This window comes from Theobroma cacao, chromosome 8 (genome assembly GCF_053813885.1).
Source record: "Theobroma cacao isolate CCN51 chromosome 8, ASM5381388v1, whole genome shotgun sequence".
NCBI lineage: Eukaryota > Viridiplantae > Streptophyta > Magnoliopsida > Malvales > Malvaceae > Theobroma > Theobroma cacao.
In genome coordinates this window covers 397,998-419,950 of record NC_142646.1, presented here as the reverse complement: position 1 = coordinate 419,950, position 21,953 = coordinate 397,998, and the positions used below count along the sequence as shown (strand labels likewise).

Below are 21,953 nucleotides of genomic sequence, written 5' to 3'. Positions count from 1 at the left end.
TGAAAAACATAAGGCAATAGCACACATTGGCCTAAGACATAGGCCCCGCTCTCCAACACCCAGTTTGTAATTATCAACAATCTGATAGTTCACCGTTCATTTTGGCGTTGGTCGTGTACTAGAATGTCTTTGAAATCATTGCGGATGAGTTGTGATAATACCGATGACCAACCTAAATCCTGATTGAATCATCACACATCATTATTATTGTTATTGTTGTGGTGTAATTTTCGAATAAATGAAATAAGAGGTACAAATTGCAAATAAGAAGGCAAGATATTGGTAGAGCCTGGCATATTCCTGTAACGGCTAAAAGGGGCGTTTCATTGCATGTAGGAAGTTGACAGGGCAACTAAATAGTTGGTGGGAGGCCAGCTTAACTACCCATTATGGAAGTAAATTCCCCATTGATAATTTGTTTGCCCTAAACAATTTCTCATGAAAATATCACTTTACTTTCTTGCCCCCCTTGTCTTTGGCTCGCTTTTCTTCATGTGTGAAACTGTAGCTAAAAGAAACTTGACAAGAGAATTATACCCTTTTAGCGTAAAGTTGGACAGTAAAAAGAAGAAAAGTTAGGGAAGCGGTTGGGCTCCTTTTGCTGGTGGGGATTTGTGTATATGATTATATGCTTCATTTGGAAAGAAATATGTACAGGGTATTGTTGGGAAGTCAGGGGAAATTTTCTACAATATATTAGCACCAAACAGCATGGGATTTGGGGTAGACGGTCAAGCTTTATTTGATTCCGACCTTCTTGTCTCAAAGGGAAGGAAACGACAGATGGAGCTTTATAAATGGTCCGGCTTCAATTGAGTTTTACTCTAATTTCACTCTCACTTAAGCTCTCTAACCACTACACCCTTGAAATCCTTTAAATTTCTAATCATAATTCGTATTATTGTACTTTACTTTAAACTATAGGCAGTTGTTATGATAATTTATTATCTCTATATCTATATATTTTGAGCTTGCATTGAGGTAGGACACCTTTGCTTAAGGATGGGTGAAGGACTTGGTCTTCAGAAAATCATCAAGGCCACTCCTTCAAAAGCTTTGGTTATTAGAATCAACCTGGTTTTTCTTGCCTTCTTTCTGGTTATCTATGCATCTCTTCTCTTGCGCCCATCTTCTTCGGTCTATTTTGAGAATGCAGCATCGCTTGTTAGATGCTCCTTGGGTGAGTGTCATCACAAGGTAAGGTGAGCTGGCTCAGTTTCAATATTGGTTCCTGAATGCAAAGTAGATGTTTCAGGAAGATTTGTTTGTCTGTTCTCTGATATAATATTTGGTGAACGTGATTTTGCTTTAGGTGGAAAAAGGGGTGAAGATGGAGGCAGTTCTGGAAGAGAATGAAGCCCGAAGTAAACGAAAGCCTAAGACGAATTTGACCAAGTTAGAGGTGCCAAGGTTCATTGATGAGATTGGAGGAGGATTGAAGATTGGGATGGTGAACTTCGAAGATGAGGATTATAGTGAATGGGAAACACATGGTGAAACAATTCCAATCCTTTTCGAGCGAGTCTCGGAGCTTTTCGAATGGCCAGACCTGTTTCCTGAATGGATTGATGAAGAGGAAGAAATTGATGGGCCAAAGTGCCCTGAGATACCAATGCCAGACTTCAGTAAGTACGATAGCCTCGACTTGATAGTGGCAAAACTGCCATGTCAGTACCCAGAAGACGGATGGGCTAGGGAGGTGTTCAGGCTTCAAGTTCATCTGATAGCAGCTAATCTGGCAGTTAAAAATGGGAAAAGGGATTGGAATTGGAGGACAAAAGTGGTGTTCCTGAGCAAGTGCAGGCCAATGCTAGAGGTGTTCCGATGCAATGATTTGGTGAAACAGGAAGATGAGTGGTGGTACTATGAGCCGGAAGTAGCAAGATTAGAACAAAAAGTTTCCTTGCCTGTTGGTTCTTGCAAGCTGGCTTTGCCATTATGGGGACGAGGTATGACTCGTTTAGCTCTGTTCTTTTTTGAAAAAATTAACCGCGCCAGGTAGGGGTCGAACCTATGACTTTCTGCTTAGGAAACAGACGCTCTATCCACTGAGCTACAGGCGCTAGAAGATGAAAAGCGTTCTGTTAAATTTTTACTTAATATATACTTCAAAGTTATGATTACCTTTTCCCTGCAAGTGGTTGAAAAACCAAAGTTGGCACACGAAAACGAAATAAGGGAAAAACATGTGTGGTTAGGAGAGGAATTACCTAAAGAGTAGCTGGTTTATTGATGCTGATATTAGCAACTTCCAAATTAATTGACTTTGCTTGCTGAGAAAGTCTAGATGGAGTAGTTATGCTTTTGTCGTCTTTTGGCAAATGCTTAGCGTCTAAACTTAAGCAGCCGGCGGCACTGCCTGCTCCAAATAAGAATCCCATGTTGTACTTGTCTTCATTAGTTAGGAATGACTGCATAACCACAACAAATGGGGGACCTACAGCATCTCAACTTTGATATATCATCATATTTTTCTTTGTTTACTAAAGATATTCTGAATCTTATCTTGCAACAATAAATGAATTTAACTAGCATTAGATCCAGTTTAGTGATGATTCAAGATATGTGGTACATTTATCTAAGCACTAAGTAATTTGTGAACTTGTGATCATTCCAATTATTCACTATTAGTTCATAACAAGAAGCAAATGAATGAATTTTCAGGAATTGATGAAATATTTGATGCCTCCAAGATCGAACAGGCGTCAACGACGGTCAAGCGTGAAGCCTATGCCACGGTGCTGCATTCTTCGGAAGCATACGTCTGCGGTGCCATAACACTTGCCCAAAGTCTCGTAAAAACCGGTACCAAGCGCGACCTCATCCTTCTTCTGGACAAGTCCATCTCCGAACCAAAGCGCGACGCTCTCAAGGCAGCCGGGTGGCAGCTCCGCTTCATCAAAAGAATCCGAAACCCCAGAGCTGAAAAGCACTCCTACAATGAATACAATTACAGCAAGTTCAGGCTCTGGCAGCTTACGGATTATGACAAGGTCATATTCATCGATGCAGACATCATTGTTTTAAGAAACCTTGATCTCCTTTTCCATTTCCCTCAAATGACAGCGACAGGCAACGACGTTTGGATTTTTAATTCGGGCATTATGGTGATCGAGCCATCAAATTGCACATTTCAACTTCTAATGAACAAACGTAAAGAAATATTCTCGTACAATGGAGGGGACCAAGGTTTTCTCAATGAGGTGTTCGTTTGGTGGCATCGTTTACCACGGAGAGTGAATTTTCTCAAGAATTTTTGGTCCAACAGCACCATTGAAACTGGTTTAAAGAACCAGCTTTTTGCAGCTGACCCACCAAAAGTCTATGCGATTCATTACTTGGGATTAAAGCCTTGGCTTTGTTACAGGGACTATGATTGTAACTGGAACATAGGGGACCAACGTGTTTACGCCAGTGATGTGGCCCATCAGAGATGGTGGAAGTTTTATGACTCCATGGACGAGAAGTTGCGGCAGTTTTGTGGGTTAACAAAGCGGAGAAAGATTGACTTGGATTGGGATAGAAAAAAGGCTGGAGAGGCAGGGTTGAAAGATGAGCATTGGAGGATCAATATTACGGATTCAAGACGTTGGAAAAAGAATTTGATCCAATAGAATTTGTGCATGTTCCTTCCTTCCTTTCTTTCTTTCCTTCCCTTTTTGGGATGGATCTTTTTGCTTCCATTGTAGAACACATTACCAGCTGTTTCCCAAGTAATTTATGTGTCGATAGTTAAACCATATTGTATCAGACATTGGTCACAGCCTTACAGGTTACTGTCTGTACAATCTTTTGCAGCAGAAAATTTACTCTCTGCTCCTTCCTTAATTATCTTATCCCTGTGGGAATTTATACTTGCTTTCGCCATGTTTTTTCAAAACAAAGAAGTTACCAACATCTACTTTTGCCAGTGATAGAATCTAGAAAGTAGAAACATCAGGGACAAAAAATTCCCATCTGAAGTTCAAGGTAAGGTAATCAGGTTTAATATATTAGCTGGAAGAAAATATAAATGGTGTGATTGTTTTCACATGCAAGTTTCAGCCATTTAACAAAGGACTCCAATTGCCAACGATGGAAATGCATACCAAAACCCAATCATTTACTGCAAATATAAGTTTATTAATAAGGTCCCTTTAACGAACTGCTCTCTGGTATATATATATATATATATATATATATATATATATATATATTATATTCTCTTTGATTTGCTAGTCTCAACCACCTGAGAAAATGGTCCTGAAAGCAGTGTCTCAAGAGATTTGATTATAGGGTGCAAGGCAAGAATTAGAGAGCTGATGGTGATGAATGAATGAAATGTGATATGAATGTTTGGTTGAGAATATTTCTGTAGGTACACCTAACGAAGCCGTATATATTTAATTTATATGGAAAAGAAAAAACTTGAAGCCTAATGCATGTGAGAGAAGTAGTGTAGATGCTTTCTTAAAGAATAGTCACAATCATACACGCATTTGCAAAACCAAGTGTGTATGTACATCAGCTTAAACGTCGGAAGGACTTGACTCTTGGACCCTTGGTTGGGTCGATGGAGGGGATAGCCATGGAGGCAGGTAGGGCCTGGCCTGCTGATATTGTTGGGCCTGAAGAGGCAAAAGGCGCCCAAAATAGAAATGTCCTCTTTCCCTGTCACAGGTAGACTTGATAAAATGAATCTGACCCATTAGATCAATTTATTTGTTATTAACAATGAAATGGGTTGGGTTTTGAAAATTTAAGTTTATATTAAAATCAAGCTTAAATGGATCAGCCCATCTAGTCAATGAGCCGGGATGGGTCGAGACAAGTTAACCCTATGAGTCAAAAGTAAAAAAATAAATTAATAATTTTATATATTTAATTATATAAAATTAATAATTTAATTATCAATAGTATTGCTTATTTTATATATTTCAATATCTTTAATATTTACTTATCAAATTAATAATTTTAGTTTAAATTAAAATTTATTATCTCTTTTTCTTTTATGACCATAAATATTATATGATAAATTGGTAATGATTCAAACCTTGAGATATAATTACTGTCTAAGCAAGATTTAAATGTTTTACTTAGGGATTGAGGACGATATAAATGAATCTTAAAGTTTCTATTATTTGGTTATATACTTATATTTATGAGATGGTAGTTGGTATTAATGATTGAAACTTTATTTATGTAATTTATTTATTTATTTATATTTGATGTAATTTATTTGTTTGTAATATGTTTTTATTATTTAATTTATAAATTAAATCATAAAACAATTTTGAAAAAAAATTTATCAGGTGGATTTATAAAAATATTTTTTTTAAAAAAAAAGTAGACTAGTTCAACCCCACTTATGGACTAATAAAAGATGGACTAGACTGGAGTTTTGATGATTTATGTGAAAAATAAGTTGACTCGATTTTTCAAAGACTTTAGCTAGACTGAACCAAATCAGCTCATATTAACACCTCTAGTCCCAGGTAACCTTGTCCCAATCTCAGGTTCTCAATTCAGCCAACTTTAAAGAGCCATCATGTAAGGACGTGAAAATGGAAATATATTCGGTCATTGGTCACTTCTTGACAGGCAAAGCTTGGACAGGTTGGCTATCTTGCAAAGGCTGTAACCTTGTGGAATTAATACTATGGTTTTGAAGAAACAATTATTTTCTTATGTCCTTTATCAGAGGACTTTTGGCAGAGCCACAGCATTTCACAGAAAGAGGAATTCTAGTTGGCAGTTTTGTCCTTAAAAGGGACGCCCTTGCTATGCTAATTCTCAAATTATGTATCTTTGGTCTTCAAACTTAAACCTGGAGTGAGGAGAATCTCCAACATTCAGGCATGATTTACAAAGGATTAGATCAAACATTATAGTGTCAAAGGCAACCTGAAACAATTGACCATTGTCATCCTTATTTGTTAAACTATCACTTTCTCTCTGTGCTAATTTATTTCGTCTCTCTACATTTACTATGATGGCATCATCATTTTTCTTCATGATTAAATTAAAAAGAAATCTGCCACTTGCAAAGCATGAACAGCCAAATCCCGAAATTGTCCACACTTGTTTGCAATATTTAGACGACTCCCCCTCCCACACAAGCCCCCAGCTGCCTTTCTCTGCTCTCTTTTACCCAAATATTCTTCTTTCTTTCTCCTTTTCACCCTGCCACTGCCGAAGACACCAACGCAAACATTGGGATTCATGTCTTTCAGTTTTCCATCGTCTGCACACGCTCACGCAAAAACACCTCGGAAGCTTCTGAATAATCTTTCGACTCAGACTTCTCGATCCGATCCAACGTTCCTGACCTTGCTGGACATAGCGCCGCCTCTGACGTCAATCTTTTGGGGCCCACTTTCCAACGGTTCTCTGAAAGACAGGGCCACAAGGGGGGCCTCATCCGTCATTCCCTCTCTCTCTCTCTCTCCTCCCCTTTTGCCTTTCCTCGTCAATGAGTCTTTGGTAGACGAAAAACAAAAAGGTGATTGTCAATCGCGTGTCGGTGACCCGGCTTCAGCCCCAACCTTAATCTGTTTCGACGAGGCGAGTACACGCTCTCTCAGGCGAGTGGACGGTGACTTTCTACAAACTTTCTTTCTTTAGCCAGCTGAGCTGAGCTAAGCCTTGAAAGCCATTTTAGCCATAGCTGGGCTGGCAGATTGTGGTCGACAAAACCACTTTTTTCTCATCTCAGATTCCCTTGAACAATGCACGAATATATTCCAACCTTTTTTTTTTTCTATTTTCCACTTCAGAATTTAAAAATAAAGAAAAAAAAAGGGGGAAAATCTATCCAGAAAGAGAGAAAGAGAGAGGGTACAGATGGATCTAGTCTGTAAGAAGAGGTGGAGATAGGCACGTGTGTTCTCTCCGGTTTTTTCTATTTTTCTAATTTTAGAAGTAAATTTTCCCCACCCTTATTATTTATTTATAGTTATATTAGTAATTCTTTTTCCATTTATTTCCCCCTGAATTTTCGTGTCTTAAAATTTTCAGACTTCATTAATAATCGCTTCCATTCCACTCCTCGTTTCTTTGTTTCTGGTTTATCCGGGTAAGTTCCTTTCCTTTGCTTTCCTTTCCTTTGAGGAAATCTGTTAATTAGCTTTGGGTTAATCTCTGTCTAATCGATGCTTTAATTATGAATTAAGCTGCAAATCGAGAGTTTTTTTTTTTTTAGCTGTGGAAAATGAAGCTCTGAGGATTTTGAAATCTGTGCGGCTTGAGTTGGATGAAATTATTATAACGTTGACTTTAAGTAATCTAGCTTACTTTCTTGATTGAGTTTCCATTTATTCTCTGTTTTAATTGTAGAAAGATAAGAGAATTCATTTAAGTTATGACCTCTTAATTAATGGATTAGCTTCATTTGGCTGCTGTGGGCTTTCGTTTTTTTTTTCTTTATCTTTTTTAATTTACTTCTCTGTTTGTTTTTCTGCAGAACTTTTAGCAATCAAATTCAGGATTAGCAAATTCCTAGATGATAATTTGTCTCCTAATCTCAGAATATTGTTATTTGTTATTGATTCTGTGGAAAAGAAGCAAACTTTTCATTGAAAATACTGGCAAAAGTCCGTGTGGATTATTATTAATATTATTATTATTATTATTTTCCTTAATCATGATTAATTACGGTAATATCTTTTGCCAAAATGGTTTATCTGCCTATAAGAAAATAAATGGAACTGAAAATGGAGATGCTTTTGGATTAAGTTTTAATGTATCATAGATGAAAGGTGTTGGTATTAATTTGTGAAATTCTTGGGATTAAGTTTGAAGTTCAAGGTAAAGAAGTTTATTTTATTGCGATTGGATATATGAAATGTTTGACTGTTTGTTCTTAGCAGATGGAATAATTTAGAAACGTTTGTTTGCAGATTAAATCGCTAGTTAGCATCAATGGCAGACCCTCTAATTTGTGGGGTTAAACTTAGCTTGCATCATTTATTTGTTTCTGGTTTTGATGTTTGTAGAAGTTTGGGATAAAAATTAATGAGTGCATTGCCATTTAATTGAAAATTTTTAATGAAGTGAGCCCCAAAAGTGGGCTTTAATTTGTATGAAATGAAATTTGATGAGCTGTTCAATATCTGCCTCCATTAATGTTATTTGAAGTCGTTGGTTCTTTCCTTGATGTGATTTATCATTGTTGAAGTGTTTGCTGGTTGAATCTAAATTTAAACATCTGTAGCTGATAAGAGATGGGATAACTAAACTATGCATGCATTAGCTTAAAAATAGAGGGAAAGCAAGTTTAAGATGACAAATTGTTCTTACTTTCCAGATCCCGCGTGATTTTTAATGTTTTTTTTATTTTTTGCATTCCTGATTTCTTAGGTCAAAATTTGTTTCCCACCTCAAATATTTTCCTTTAAATGTGGAACCAGATGGTGCTCAACTTAAATTATGGATCTACTATAGAAGAATGCAGTTTTAGACACTAATTTGTTTTTGGTGATGAAATTTATGCTGTATGTTAGGCATATAATTGCTGATTTTCATATTGGATGCTTTTGTGAGGAATTAGATGGATTAGGCAGTGATTTCTTGTGGGATTTTTTACCTGTTCCTTACATAGTTTCTATTTTCTTCCTTTCAGACACCTTGGTGGGACTCCTTGCCATTTTTCTCATATGGAGAATGTAACAACAGAAGAGATTCCTCGTTCAGAATCTTCTTTGTCCTCTAAAGATGCTGACCACAGTTCTGGAGAAGTTCCAGTAATTTCAATTAGTAATGGAACAAAACAAACTGACAGTCATTTGTCAGTAATGGAACAAAAAGACCATATAAAAGATAGTGCGGCTTCGACTTCATCAGTTGTGATTGATCAAACTGAGACAGATCATCGGGGTAGAGTGATGGAAGACTCTAGGACTGAGGGAATGCATGACAGTGCTGGTGAGCAGCTATCCCAAAATACTGGCTCTGTTGGCATTTCACATATTCATATTGAGGACATAATTGTTCCTCCTGCTTCAAATCCAAAGGTTGGAGATTCTGAAACTGACCATGTAGAACCACCCAGTGAGCTTTCTTTACCCCCTACAGATGTCACCAGTGCTGTTGTTGGATCAATACATGGTCTTTCTGATGGACAGCAATCTCAAGAAGCTGATTCGGTTGTCAGTTCTCATGTTGTCAATGGTGAATGTGACATGATTTTGCCTTCTGCTTCCTCCCATGGAGTAAAATCGAGTGAGTTTACCTTGCCCCTTCCTGAGGTTGGCACCATTGCTGTTGGATCCATTCAACATGCTTCGGATGAACAACAATCTCCAAATGCTCATTCTGCTTCCTCTTCCAAGGTTAATGACTCAGAGGCAGGAGGTGCTAAAAATGGAGATCATGTAGCCCAAATCAATAATCTTATTCTGCCCCATCAAAAGATTATCAGTTCTGCTGTTGGATCCCCAAAATCTGTTAGTCCTAAACACATGAAGCAGGTTGATGTAAATAGAGGTCTTATTGATACAGCTGCACCTTTTGAATCTGTTAAAGAAGCTGTTTCCAAGTTTGGAGGAATTGTTGATTGGAAAGCTCATAGAATGCAAACTGTGGAGGTATATTTGCTATATTTATAGTGGTTTTACTATAACTTATGCTGCTGCATATTTTTGTCATGTCTAGTGAATGTTGTTGATCATAAATTTTTGTTCTCTGTTGGTATCAACTATAAATGATGTTTTTAATTTTTTTTCTCTGTCTACTTTGTTCATGTCCACTAAATGTAACTTAAAATTCTCTTTGGGCTATAGAGACGTAAGCTTGTAGAACAAGAGCTTGAGAAAGTACAGGATGAGATGCCTGAATACAAGCAACGGTCAGAGGATGCTGAAGAGGCAAAAATGCAAGTATTAAAGGAGCTGGACAGCACAAAGAGACTAATAGAAGAGCTAAAGCTGAGCCTGGAGAGAGCACAAACTGAAGAGAATCAGGCAAAGCAAGACTCTGAACTTGCCAAGCTCAGGGTGGAGGAGATGGAACAAGGGATTGCTGATGAGGCTAGTGTTGCAGCAAAGACACAGCTTGAGGTTGCCAAAGCCAGGCATGCAGCTGCAGTTTCGGAGCTTAAATCCGTTAAAGAAGAGTTGGAAGCATTACAAAAGGAATATGCTTCTTTGATGACTGAGAGGGATGTAGCTGTTAAGAAAGCTGAAGAGGCTGTTTCTGCTTCGAAAGAGGTTGAGAAGACAGTGGAAGAATTGACTATTGAGCTGATTGCCACAAAGGAATCCTTAGAGTCTGCACATGCTGCCCATTTGGAGGCAGAAGAGAAAAGGATTGGAGCAGCCATGGCCCGAGACCAAGATACTCATCATTGGGAGAAGGAACTGAAACAGGCTGAAGAGGAGCTCCAGAAACTTAATCAGCAAATCCATTCAGCAAAGGAGCTAAAATTAAAGCTAGACACTGCTTCAGCTCTGCTACTTGATTTGAAAGCTGAATTAGCTGCTTATATGGAATCTAAACTTAAGGAGCAAACTGATGGACACTCCACTGATGAATCACAGGCATCAGAGAGAAGAACTCACACTGATATACAAGCTGCAATTGCTTCAGCAAAGAAGGAACTTGAAGAGGTGAAGCTCAATATAGAGAAAGCAACTACAGAAGTGGATTGTTTGAAGGTGGCTGCTATTTCATTAAAATCAGAGGTTGAAAAGGAAAAATCTGCTCTTGCTGCCATTAAGCAGAGAGAAGGAATGGCATCGGTTGCTGTTGCTTCTCTGGAAGCTGAGCTGGACAAGACTCGGTCAGAAATAGCCATGGTCCAGATGAAGGAAAAAGAGGCCAGAGAGAAGATGTTGGAGCTGCCCAAACAACTGCAACAGGCAGCACAAGAGGCCGATGAGGCCAAGTCACTTGCTCAAATGGCTCGAGAAGAGCTGCGCAAGGCAAACGAAGAAGCAGAGCAAGCGAAGGCTGGAGCAAGTACCATGGAGAGTAGATTACTTGCAGCTCAAAAGGAGATAGAGGCTGCCAAGGCTTCGGAGAAGTTAGCTTTAGCTGCTATCAAAGCATTGCAGGAGAGTGAATCAGCTCAAAGCACCAATAATGTCGATTCACCTGCTGGTGTAACGCTTTCCTTGGAGGAGTACTATGAGCTCAGTAAACGTGCACATGAGGCAGAGGAACAGGCCAACATGAGGGTGGCGGCTGCCATTTCTCAAATTGAGGTAGCTAAGCAATCCGAGTCGAGAAGCTTGGAAAAGCTGGAAGAAGTAAATCGAGAGATGGCTAATAGAAGGGAAGCGCTAAAAATTGCTATGGAGAAGGCCGAGAAGGCCAAGGAAGGGAAGTTAGGTGTGGAGCAGGAATTGAGAAAGTGGAGAGCTGAACATGAGCAGCGGCGAAAGGCTACTGAATTGAGTCATGGAGGGAACGCTCCAAGGGCAAGTTTTGAGGGAAATAAAGAAACAAAGAACTTTGAACCTGTACCTGCTGCTCCTGCCCACATTCTAGCAAGCCCAAAGGCATATGCGCACAGGAATAACACAGAGACCGAATCATCCCCGGAAGCAAAGGTTGTAAAGAAAAAGAAGAAGTCACTGTTCCCAAAGATTTTCATGTTTTTGGCCAGAAGAAAGTCAACTTCATCCAAGTCCAGTTAAGTCTTCAGTGAATCGCTGTGATATCTTTGCTGTTGTGATTTTACCGCCCTTTTTGTCTGGGTTGTCACAGTGGCCATAAATCCTGGATAAGATTTGACTGATTTTTTACTCTCTTGAGTGTAAATTCTAGTGATTATTTGATGTATGATAATGTTGAGAATATATTTTTGTTTACTGGAAAAGGGTTTGTATGGCTGGAGGTTCTGGAGGACGTAATAAAAGACGCTTCTGTATAGGTTTTCGTGACGCTTGAGCGTTAACTCTTGTAAAAGTGATGTAAGTTTGTTATATGATGAAAGAATTTGGTTTTCTTCGCCTTACTCATATTTTGTCAAGCATATTTCTCTGTAGAAAGCAACCAGCTGCTTACATTTCGACCGTCGGCCATTAGAGTTGCTTAAGTTCGCATTATCATGTCAATAACACAATCGTGAAAGGCATTTGGATGCACTGTTTACCAGCTTTACTGTGAATGAACCACAAATTAAATTTTCAGTTGCTTACAGCAGATGAAGAAAAGAATAGGTAAATATATTCACTTACATTCCATCCTACCAAAGCCCATGACAAAGGTGAAAAGCCCACCTTTGTTACATTCAAGAACTGGAGTTGGCAAGGGTTTGAATAACAGTTTTATGCCATGGGTTCGAAAGGTGCTGCACAAGGTTATCAATTGGACCTGCATGAGTCACATACGCTTGCACAAAGATGCCGAGCATGGCTATCATGGCCAGTCGTCCTGCAAGAAATACTAGGCCTCAAAACCTGTAACAAAAATCGGAAAAAGAAGGAAATAATAATCATTGAAGGAAGGATTAGGCAAAACAGACCATTTTTTATCTCTTTAAGCTTCCACTCATGAGCATTTTTAATATCTTTAGCCAGACCAAGAGGATTTAGCAGAGGACCTCCAGGGTAGCTGGTCATCACAGAAACAAAAATGTCAAGCTAATGGATGACAAATTCCTAGTTTTGGGGATTAGGAAGCATCCTTTTCAAAGCCATAGAAGAATTACCCAGGTTCTAAACCTTCTAGTGCAGCTTCCAATCCGAAGAAAGATCCCTCTTTGGCTTGTGAACCTGGACTAATGAAATCCATGTACCTTTTAGTTTCAACAAACCTGTGCGCATAAAGAGCAAGCCAAGGAACAAAATTCTTATTATTGCATATCTAGAAAAGTTAGCGAGGTTTTGTTTCCATTTAGGCAAAAGGCAAAACAGTTGTGCCATGGTATTCTACCCCATCAAAAGCAACTGGACAACTATCAAAGTTCCTGTGCTGGCAAAGTCAAATTTTACTGCACCAGCTTCATACCAAACTGGTAAGTTACTGATCCCTGTAACGCGTAGTAACTGCAATAAAAGTAGTAATATATCACCATAAATTTGTGGTGCACGTTAAACCAATCCATTCGTAAGAAGACCAATGATATTTATTTGGTACTCAGGAAGATGATTTTCAACCACTTACATCAGTAAATAGAATTCCAGCAACACCAGCCATTGCAAATCGAGCATGGACCAACTCTGCCTGAACGTACCACTTCAAGCTCTCCGGGTCTTCTCCTAGCCCAAGTGGGTCAAAACCATAATCTCCAGCCAACCTGAATTTGGACAAAGGGAAAACAATAAATTGATATAGAAGTTTTCATTTAATTACAGAATTCAGTTGTCTAGACTTTTCTATGGGGCTAGTGGCTCACGTTCCATCCAGATAGGGCGGAGGGTCAAGTCCAGGGAGCCACGTTGGTCGCTGCTGTGCTTGAACTGCAATTTGTCCATAACGTCGAGGGGCAGAAGTAGACCACAATGTGCTTGCTGCACCCAATGAGGGTTTGTATATTTTGTTATGAAATATGGATGAAGAAGAGGAGCAAGGCTGAACAAGGAAGCCTCTTCCAACTGCAACGGCCATTTTCTCGTTTTGCAGTTTCTCTTCTCTCTGTCTTTCTATTTGGTTTTTTTGGGTAAATTTTTTTGGTCTGTTTCTGTCTATCTACAATTCCTGATTGGAGGCATACAGGGCGTCCACGTAAATGACTACCATTAAAGTTATTACTGTTAAATATAGAGAAAATGCCATCTATATGTCAAAAACATGATAGCCCAGGCCCACTTGCCCCTTCCTAGCCATTGGATGTGGATTATGGACCATTTGAAAGATATGCTCCGATCAGAACAGATCTGGTTCAAGTAAGGTAAATGAAAGCACGAAAAAGGAAAAATATTGGTTTCTGCAATTTCATGGTCTCTGGAAACAGCTTGATTAAATCACACAATAGTGGAAGAAGAAGATGATGATACATAAAAGTTCGGCATAACAACGTCTTGCCATTCACTTTTCTGACATAGGAAGCAGTGATTGCTTCATGTAGAACTAAAAACAACAGTAATTGAGTGATAATACTAGGAATCACACTAGAAACTCCTGGCAGGTAGGGAGATCATAACAATAAAAGTCTGGCCATATAAAACTTGACAACACACCTAATCTAATAAAAGATACAATTGAAAAGCTCTAAAAATGCAGTAGTGACATCTTCGATAGCATTTGGAGAGTGACCAAATAAAAGAAGAGAGGTATCCAAGCGTATCATCGCCTGCTGGATATGCTGAATGAGCTGACTTTCATGGGGGTAGCAATAACCAATGGGGCTTCAGGAGAATCAGTGACTGCAAACTTGTCGTGCATAAAACGACTATCGACAATGGAGTCATCCTTAAGGACTATCTTGTAACAGTAGCAGCTCTTCAAACCCTCCTGATTATGGTAGCATTCATGAGACCCATTCTTCACCTGTTGAAAGTTCCATATTACGCTAAACTTGCCTACTGTTGCAACCAGATGGCGCTCCTGCTTCCCATTCTCTGTGACCTATGTAATGTAGTAACGCACATGGTTAAAGTTTTGTTCATGGAACTAAAAAAATCACAGGAAGAACAGTTATCTGAGTCTTAAAAAGGGGGAAAAGGTTTGGCAAGCACAGTGGTGACCTTGGTCAGTTATCCATTTAAGTGACTGATTAGAACGATTGAGATGACACAAAAAGGCATGCTAATGACATTTTGCAGAGGCCATTGAATTTGCAGGGAATAAAGCAGCCTAGCAGCTTTAGTTTTGCTTCAACTAAGTATCACTTTAGTTTTGTTTTTTAACCAAGCACGACAAAAGAGCGCTACACAATGAGAAACTTGTTGACCTCAAAGCCAAGATAATAAATCAGCATATGGAGAACCCTCAAAATCAAAGTCATATTACAGAACTACATGTGACAAAATTTAATACCACTATTTTTTTCACTGGGGACAGTGAAATTGAGTCAAGAAGTGCAACTGGAATATCCCCAATCATATCAGTTCTAGACCCTCAACTTAGGAGTTCAAATAAAATGCTGCATCAATTCTGTAACCAACATATTTATAAATAATGCAAATCAAAGGAACTAAAGTTTTCTTGGCACGAAAAATAGAAAATTAGGGGACATCAAATAACTCTGATTACATTCTGCCAACTAAGCTCTTCATTGCAAATTAGATGGCAGTTGGTCATATCTACATCATGTAAGTTAATCTGAATCTCAGCAGCTAAAAGCACAAGCAACAGGCAGTTAAATCTAACAAGAGGATATGTATGCTTACCCATGAAAATTGGGCATTACGGAACTTGTTGTTAACCCCAGCTAAATGTGAATCCAGGGGAGTCAGCTTTAACAACCTCGGAGCTGCAATCTTGTTTCCCATACGGCCATTAAAACCCGTCTTTGTCTTGCCATCTTTGCCAGTGAAAAGGGTGCAGATAAGGATCAAATAGGTATCAGTTGTACCCAATATCCACTTCCCATCAAAGGTAACATCAACATGAGTGATAGGCGACCCAAGGCCTGGAAAAGCAGTTTTTGCCTGTCTCATAGAGTTGATAGAATACAACCGAATCTTCCCATCAAGAGACCCAACAACAATAGAGCCATCACCAGTGGTTGCAAAGCACTGGAAATTAGTCCCTCTTGAAAACTGATGCCCTTGTGTCCAATTCAGAACAGGGGTACTAGTAGCAAGATTCTGAACCATCCCATTACGGTCTCGCATATCCCACCTGCAAAGCCTATTATCATCCAGTCCTAAAAATGTCGATCCTGATGGATCCAACTGCGCTCCCTTGCTATCATTTGTTATATCTCTCATTGTAATATCAGTCCCATCTTTCTCAAACTTCCACTCACTAACAATTTTCCCAGTCTCAATATCAAGCTGATGCAGCCCATTTGTATGAGGCTTCCCCTCAGTCATAGGACTCATAAGCAGCATATTTGTCTCAGCCCTCATAAGAAGTGCCTTCTTTGGTGTCGAATGCACCAAACTCAAACCACTCCTCTGACTCCCGTGATCAAAATTCACATAAACACCTTTACCATGAACCCCATGAGCAAAATTCTTAACAACTTGAATACCTGAATCACCCACCAAGAAACTATTATCCAGAGCCCCCAAGGCCAAACTTTGTATTCCTCCATTTGCCGCCTCCTCAAACTCCTCTCTCAGATCCTGATTCACCCTCACTGGGGTTGCAGATTGAGGACTTTTCAATGGAGAATCCTCAGCATCTTCCCAAATTGAATCATCAGCTGCTTCAGGCTTGGCCCACCCAATGAAATCTTTTCCATAAACCTTAACTTTGTTAGCATCATTGGACTCGATCCTATAAGTATTCTCAAACAAACAATCATTAAACTTGCTAACAAAGCTCCTATATACTTCATCACTAAAAAATTTCATTGCCCAAACTCCCTTTGACACGAAATCAACCCTACGTTGATCTCCAAAAGTTTTCAGCTGCATTTCCACCCCCACTTTCACTCTAATTTTGTTACCAACCTTCAAAACCCACCAAGCTTCCCCATTGGCCTCCTCGTTTTCGCTCTCCTCACCATCTTCCTCGTCATCCTGACCGTTGATTTTCGACGTCTTGATGAAAGAGTAAGATGTGAGCTTCTCGGAAGTCACCCATTTGGCTTTAGGGGTGTTACCGCCGATGTGAAGGTAGAGCTTAACGGCGTTATTGAGAGACGGGTTTTGGGTGTTGGCCGATGGGTACTTGAGTTTCAGGGCTTTGAGCTTCGCCTCTACTTCGTCGAGAGACGACGGCGTCTTGGGTCTTCTTCGACCTGAGGAAGATCTTTCCGGACTCTCATCTTTAGAATCTTGAAAATTTTCTTCTTCCTCTTCGTTTTCTTCTTCATACTCTTCTTCGTCTGAGTCTGAAATCAGTTCCTCGCGACTGTGAGCGCCACCCATTGTAACTGACAGAGAAAATTGACAATTTGGGAGATGGGTTTCCTTTTGGGGATCGAAGGGGTGCGGAAATGTCAAATGGGTGTTGCAAAGAGCGCCAATTTTCAAATTTTGAAATAAAGAGAGTTGCAGTTCTTTGGCTTTCCCCTTTTCACGTTTATTAGGGTTCTGAAAAGGACAAGCAGTGGGTTACTCAACGGGCAATTTACGGGTTACCGGCTATTATCGGGTAGTATACTAATGAACCGTACGGTTGACCTTTCGCTGTAAAATGGGTAGACTTGGGCTGCCACTAATCCTGGCCCAGACCAATAGGCTTTGGTGATTTGGTCTTGTCAGTCTGAAAATGTTTGCTGGCAAGATTGTGCACCATGGTCAACTTCCCAAAGATACGAATTGTCATCCATTTCCTTAAATGAAGTCACCTCAAGTAGGCTAACTCCTGAACATCCATCGCCTCCAGTGTCCTTCATCATTTGCCTCACTCTTGCCACATCATCCCACATCCCTTTAGAAGCATAAAGATTTGACATCAATACATAGAGGCCACCATTTCTGTGATCCAAGAGGTACAATTTCTTAGCTATATATTCCCCAAGCTTGACCTCTTGGTGGGTGCAGCAGGCACTGAGCAAAGCTCCCCACACGGCGGAATCAGGGTCGAAATCCATATTACTGATAAATAATAATGCTTCCTTGAACAAGCCGGCACGACTAAGGAGGGCAACCATGCATGCACAGTGTTGCAGACTTGGTGCCATACCAAACTCTTCTGTCATAATCTGGAAGTATCTTCTTCCTTCATCAACAGCACCACCATGGATACACGCAGCCAAAACCCCCAAGAACGTGATTCTATCAGGTTTTAGCCCCCGTTCCCGCAATTCAGCATAATGAGTAAGCGCTTTATTTTGAAATCCACATACACCATAACCTGTAATCATTGTGTTCCACGTTGCCAGACATGGTTCTTTGATGCTCTTGAACACTCTTTCTGCTACATCAATGCTTCCACACTTGATGTACATGTCTATAAGAGCAGTACCAATAAAATCTTCCACCTCTAGGTTATTCCTGAGGACAAAACCGTGAAGCTTCTTACCAAACTGCAAATAACCCAATTGTGAACACCCGGAAAGTAGACTGGCAATGGTGATGGCATCTGGATGATGTCCAAACATCTTCATTCGACAAAATAACTCCATGGCATCATCTGCTCTTCCAGCCCGCACACAGCCAGCTATTATTGAATTCCAACTAATTAATGGTTTTTCTTGCATCTCAGAAAACAAAGAAAACACGGCTTCTATGTCATTGAACTTCGAATACATACTTATTAGCCCATTTGCAACCAAAGAATGAATGCACAGACCGGTCTTTATTCCGTAACCATGAAAAGCAAGTCCAATATCAGTGTAAGCAGGATTTTTAACCCCATGGAGAATGCTAACCATTGCAACTGCATCCAATTCCATATCTAGTTGCTGACTCCTAGCAAAACATTCTACCACCATGTCCACTTTCCCTCTCTCAGCATAGCTTGAAATTATAGCAGTCAAGGAGACCAAATTTTCTTGAGGCAATGAGTTATGAAGCAATCCAGCTGATTCATTATCTCCAGACCTCGCATATACACAGACTAAAGAAGTAATTACAGAAGCATCGATGACTATACCGGTTTTGATAGCAAAACAATGAATAGTCTCATGATCAGCATTAGCTGATAGAAGGCTCATAACTGTTACCGAATTTGCTTCCAGAGTGTTCTCTCTCATTTTCTTGAATAGAACCATTGCTTCATCAAACAAACCATTTTGTCCGTAAGCACCGATCATAGTATTCCAAGCAACTACACTCTTTTCCACCATTTCTTCAAACAAAATTTCCGCTGCCGCCAAATCCCTACATTTGGCATACATCGAAGTAAGAGCATTTTTCACCTTAGAATCCCTATCTAACCCAGCTTTAACTCCAATCCCATGAATAGATTTCCCTTGAGACACTAACTCAAGCCTCCCAATGGACGGAAACAAACCAACCAACGTCGTCGTTTGAGGACTAAATCCCTCTCTAAGCATTTCCATGAACAGATAAAATGCATATAAATCGTACCCATTTTTTGAGTACCCAGAAATCAACGCATTCCAAGCAACAACATCTCTTTCGGGCATATCTTCAAGCAAAAAGCTTGCATTTTTAATGCAACCCAAGTTTACATATAAGCTAAGAAGAGCAGTTGTTATGTAAACAGAATGAATAATGCCGGATTTAAGTAAATGGGTATGTATTTGATTGGCTTCTAGCCTCTGTTTTAGTGAATATGAAGCAGAGGCTTTGATGACGAGAGAGAAAGTGAGATCAGATGGCTTTAGATTGAATTGTAGTAATTGGCGGAAAACAAGTAAGGGAGAATTAACGGTTTTGGTTTCAAGCTGTGATTTTAGTAAAGAATGGAAGAAAGAGAGACCAACTGATTTAAAGAAGCTCATGCTCTAGCCTTTGGAGTTTTGGCGCGTCCAAAGTCCTCCAGAGTTCAAAACAAATTACCATTAAAGATAGACCTCCTAATCCTTCAATATATATAATATTATTTATTTTTCTTTTGTTTGCATTAATTCTGATACAGAAACTCTTTTATTAGCAAGAACAAGAATAACCTCTATTAGATCATCCTAGTGACTATTCTTTCTAAGCATAATTCTTTATCCCCTTATATCTTTTCCCATACAGCGAAGTCTTTTCCAGGGTAAGCAAGCTGGTAGGTAGATGGAAGAAGGTTTCCAAGGTCCCCCTTTGGCCCAATCTTCATTATGATTTTCTCATCAATTTCTGCCATATAGAGATCGGATTCAGCCGCTAGAATCTTAACTTTGCTTGTTGGATTGATTCCATGCTTCTTCCTAATGGCTGTCAAATTTTTGATTGTATCCTTTAAACCCCATTCCAAGAAGTGATCATAAAACTGCACAAGAAGAAAGAGATTTCCAGTTGGATAGAAGTCAGCAGATTTTCATACTCCCGAAAGTAACTATATGACACGATAAATTCTTCATGATTGTACTGCATCCATACAAATATAAGATAAGAGACTTGAAATGAAGATAAGGTAACAGAAATTACAATGGATGGGATGCCAGGATGTGTGAGAATGTAAACGTAGCCCTGTGCGACTTTGTCGGGATCATCTGAAAATGGGGCAAGTCGTTGAGACCATGTGTCATGGTTGTCAATAAAAGTAACAGCATTTTGAGGTAATACTCCAATCATTCCTGCAGGATTTCCATTTGAGTCCTTTAAACGACCCAGCTCTCCTTTTATAGCTTGATTAAATATAAATTTCGTTGTAAAATCGAAAGCTGTGATAGCTCCACCTGCAGTTCCAACCCAATCCCTTAGTGCATTACGATGTGCATTTTCCTGGCCGAGTGTAAAGTCATCCCATTTCTCCGCAACTGCAAAGTCAGGTTTAGTTTGTTCCATGAAAAATTTGGTGATGCTAGTTGCATAGCCTATTACAAAATCAAATCGCCAGCCATCAAATCCAATATCTGTCTTTAACCAGTTCATCCAATCTGATAACTGTTGCTGTGTGGTCGTATTGAGAAGGTCAACATCAGGGCCAAAGGGGAAGTCCCTGCCTGAATCAGGACTCCCGGTGCCGTAAGTAAAGTTGGGGTCATTATTGCAAATTAAGGATGTTCCCCCATCTAGACGGCCATCTGGAGTTCCACCTTCAAAGAATACTCCTTGTGCATCTTCTCTTTCTGTAGACCTATGATTCACAACAATGTCCGCTATGCATTTTATTCCATTTTGATGGAAAGCCTCAACCAGGGACTTTAGTTCTGCCTGAGAGCCATATTTTGATGCGTTCAGGTCATAGAGCCTTCCAGGATAGTATCCTGGGACAAAATGGTGAGATGGATATTTAGAATTTTGGATTAAGCATAAGCGAGTAAACACGTAGGCTTGTTGCCAAGCAAGTTAAATACAATAAGAAGAGTACCTTCAGGGTCTCTAGATTGGGAGGGTGGTGGAAGCCAGACATGAGTAATTCCAGCACTAGCAAGCTCAGGAACGGAACTCTTTAGGAAGTTGTAGAATCCTCCCTCCTTCGTCCATGACTGCCAGTTAAATCCCTATTATAACATCAAACAATCACAACAGTTACAATTGGTTCTTATTATGTGTGTCTGTAGAGAGAATAACAGAGATGGAACTATGAAAGAAAAGAGAAGGACATGACTCCATATTTTACCTGAAACAATATATCTGCAGATGCGAAAGCGGAGGAGAGAAAGATGAAGCAGAGTGAAATGAGTAACTTCATTTTCGTTGTTTGCCTTGGGCTGGTGACACTAGGTTCTTCTTATCGGACATCCACCGGCACTGCCCATATTGAAAATTCAACACGTCCCGGAAAGTTAGGGAAGAATACTGTGGGAAATGAAGAATCGTAGAAGAAGATGCTGAATATGATAATAAAACCAAGAAAGAAAACTCTACTGATTGATATGAACTGAGAAGTGAATTCAACAAAGGATAAAGCCAAGAGGACTTTAAATTTGAACCAACATTTTACATTCCCCTGTGCCTTCTCTCTCTTAGTCCCTTACGACATCTTGGGTTCCAGTGATGCTAGTCTAACTTTTCCCTTATCTCTTCCTGGCAAATAGACACGGGAAGACTTTTCTAACTCCGTAACGTGTTCATTACAGAAACGGGGTCAAACTTTTGTAGCTTCTAGATATTTGTTTTCTTCATTTATCTGCAGACAATCAACATCTAGCCAGAATGTGGAAAAAGGGGTTTGTGAGTGCCAACAATACTGAATACCAGTCAAGCAAAGTGAAAATGAGACATCTGATAAAAAACCATTACAGGAATACTAATTGTGGTGTTCATCATGTTCATCAGGGTAATCATTGCCACGAATCGGATAATGGAAACTTTGCCACAAACTCATAAGTAATAAAGAATGATTTCAACTTCCAGAGAAACTGACTAATAATTAACCGGCTCAACTTTTGTCCGGTTCAGTATGCAGCA

General features: G+C 39.5%; 6 protein-coding genes and 1 non-coding gene across 10 annotated transcripts; 2 read left to right on the top strand and 5 right to left on the bottom strand.

The window, feature by feature from the left end:
* Positions 1 to 778: 778 nt before the first annotated feature.
* PGSIP3 (plant glycogenin-like starch initiation protein 3) lies at positions 779 to 3,854 on the top strand. 2 transcript variants are annotated; one of them, XM_007017189.3, is made up of 3 exons: positions 779 to 1,197; positions 1,313 to 1,949; positions 2,665 to 3,854. In XM_007017189.3, exons 1-3 carry the CDS (start codon positions 1,003 to 1,005, stop codon positions 3,612 to 3,614), a joined length of 1,782 nt encoding a protein of 593 aa, XP_007017251.1. In that variant the 5' UTR covers positions 779 to 1,002; the 3' UTR covers positions 3,615 to 3,854. The 2 variants fall into 2 exon arrangements, with proteins under 2 accessions (XP_007017251.1, XP_007017252.1); XM_007017190.3 differs by having other exon boundaries at positions 1,064 to 1,202.
* On the bottom strand, positions 1,991 to 2,063 carry TRNAR-CCU (transfer RNA arginine (anticodon CCU)). Its single transcript has one exon. It is a non-coding gene; the product is annotated as a tRNA-Arg (tRNA).
* A 2,876-nt stretch (positions 3,855 to 6,730) lies between the features above and the next one.
* LOC18591204 (protein WEAK CHLOROPLAST MOVEMENT UNDER BLUE LIGHT 1-like) lies at positions 6,731 to 11,935 on the top strand. 3 transcript variants are annotated; one of them, XM_007017187.3, is made up of 4 exons: positions 6,731 to 6,855; positions 6,997 to 7,054; positions 8,600 to 9,563; positions 9,759 to 11,935. In XM_007017187.3, exons 3-4 carry the CDS (start codon positions 8,634 to 8,636, stop codon positions 11,613 to 11,615), a joined length of 2,787 nt encoding a protein of 928 aa, XP_007017249.2. In that variant the 5' UTR covers positions 6,731 to 6,855; positions 6,997 to 7,054; positions 8,600 to 8,633; the 3' UTR covers positions 11,616 to 11,935. The 3 variants fall into 3 exon arrangements, with proteins under 3 accessions (XP_007017249.2, XP_088664991.1, XP_017981206.1); XM_088808865.1 differs by having other exon boundaries at positions 6,759 to 6,900; XM_018125717.2 differs by lacking the exon at positions 6,731 to 6,855 and having other exon boundaries at positions 6,919 to 7,054.
* A 142-nt stretch (positions 11,936 to 12,077) lies between these two features.
* LHCA5 (photosystem I light harvesting complex protein 5) lies at positions 12,078 to 13,654 on the bottom strand. Its single transcript, XM_007017183.3, has 6 exons — positions 13,319 to 13,654; positions 13,087 to 13,219; positions 12,856 to 12,968; positions 12,632 to 12,736; positions 12,446 to 12,534; positions 12,078 to 12,354 (listed from the first exon to the last, which is right to left on the bottom strand). The coding sequence occupies exons 1-6, from the start codon at positions 13,528 to 13,530 to the stop codon at positions 12,212 to 12,214; spliced, it is 795 nt and encodes a 264-aa protein (XP_007017245.2). The 5' UTR covers positions 13,531 to 13,654; the 3' UTR covers positions 12,078 to 12,211.
* Positions 13,655 to 13,846: 192 nt separating this feature from the next.
* Positions 13,847 to 16,907, bottom strand: LOC18591202 (Vacuolar import/degradation, Vid27-related protein). Its single transcript, XM_007017182.3, has 2 exons — positions 15,255 to 16,907; positions 13,847 to 14,490 (listed from the first exon to the last, which is right to left on the bottom strand). The coding sequence occupies exons 1-2, from the start codon at positions 16,905 to 16,907 to the stop codon at positions 14,209 to 14,211; spliced, it is 1,935 nt and encodes a 644-aa protein (XP_007017244.2). The 3' UTR covers positions 13,847 to 14,208.
* On the bottom strand, positions 16,840 to 19,393 carry LOC18591201 (Tetratricopeptide repeat (TPR)-like superfamily protein). Its single transcript, XM_007017181.3, has one exon. It carries the CDS (start codon positions 19,391 to 19,393, stop codon positions 17,240 to 17,242), a length of 2,154 nt encoding a protein of 717 aa, XP_007017243.2. The 3' UTR covers positions 16,840 to 17,239.
* Positions 19,394 to 19,469: 76 nt separating this feature from the next.
* LOC18591200 (alpha-amylase-like) lies at positions 19,470 to 21,522 on the bottom strand. The gene is made up of 4 exons (XM_007017180.3): positions 21,163 to 21,522; positions 20,911 to 21,043; positions 20,025 to 20,806; positions 19,470 to 19,866 (listed from the first exon to the last, which is right to left on the bottom strand). Exons 1-4 carry the CDS (start codon positions 21,232 to 21,234, stop codon positions 19,615 to 19,617), a joined length of 1,239 nt encoding a protein of 412 aa, XP_007017242.1. The 5' UTR covers positions 21,235 to 21,522; the 3' UTR covers positions 19,470 to 19,614.
* Between the last annotated feature and the right edge of the window lie 431 nt (positions 21,523 to 21,953).

Bases quoted from the DNA above. Each gene is read 5' to 3' on its own strand.
- LHCA5 (XM_007017183.3), bottom strand. From the start codon at position 13,530: ATGGCCGTTGCAGTTGGAAGAGGCTTCCTTGTTCAGCCTTGCTCCTCT. The intron at 13,220-13,318 runs GTGAGCCACTAG...GTCCAAATTCAG, and splicing joins CCGCCCTATCTGGATGGAAC to GTTGGCTGGAGATTATGGTT. The intron at 12,355-12,445 runs GTCTGTTTTGCC...TATTTCTTGCAG, and splicing joins GCTTAAAGAGATAAAAAATG to GACGACTGGCCATGATAGCC.
- LOC18591202 (XM_007017182.3), bottom strand. From the start codon at position 16,907: ATGGGTGGCGCTCACAGTCGCGAGGAACTGATTTCAGACTCAGACGAA. The intron at 14,491-15,254 runs GTAAGCATACAT...TACATTACATAG, and splicing joins GTAATGCCCAATTTTCATGG to GTCACAGAGAATGGGAAGCA.
- PGSIP3 (XM_007017189.3), top strand. From the start codon at position 1,003: ATGGGTGAAGGACTTGGTCTTCAGAAAATCATCAAGGCCACTCCTTCA. The intron at 1,198-1,312 runs GTAAGGTGAGCT...ATTTTGCTTTAG, and splicing joins TGGGTGAGTGTCATCACAAG to GTGGAAAAAGGGGTGAAGAT. The intron at 1,950-2,664 runs GTATGACTCGTT...ATGAATTTTCAG, and splicing joins TTTGCCATTATGGGGACGAG to GAATTGATGAAATATTTGAT.
- LOC18591201 (XM_007017181.3), bottom strand. From the start codon at position 19,393: ATGAGCTTCTTTAAATCAGTTGGTCTCTCTTTCTTCCATTCTTTACTA.
- LOC18591204 (XM_007017187.3), top strand. From the start codon at position 8,634: ATGGAGAATGTAACAACAGAAGAGATTCCTCGTTCAGAATCTTCTTTG. The intron at 9,564-9,758 runs GTATATTTGCTA...TTTGGGCTATAG, and splicing joins ATAGAATGCAAACTGTGGAG to AGACGTAAGCTTGTAGAACA.
- LOC18591200 (XM_007017180.3), bottom strand. From the start codon at position 21,234: ATGAAGTTACTCATTTCACTCTGCTTCATCTTTCTCTCCTCCGCTTTC. The intron at 20,807-20,910 runs GTACTCTTCTTA...ATTTTGTCCCAG, and splicing joins CCAATCTAGAGACCCTGAAG to GATACTATCCTGGAAGGCTC. The intron at 19,867-20,024 runs GTAATTTCTGTT...CTTCTTGTGCAG, and splicing joins ATCCTGGCATCCCATCCATT to TTTTATGATCACTTCTTGGA.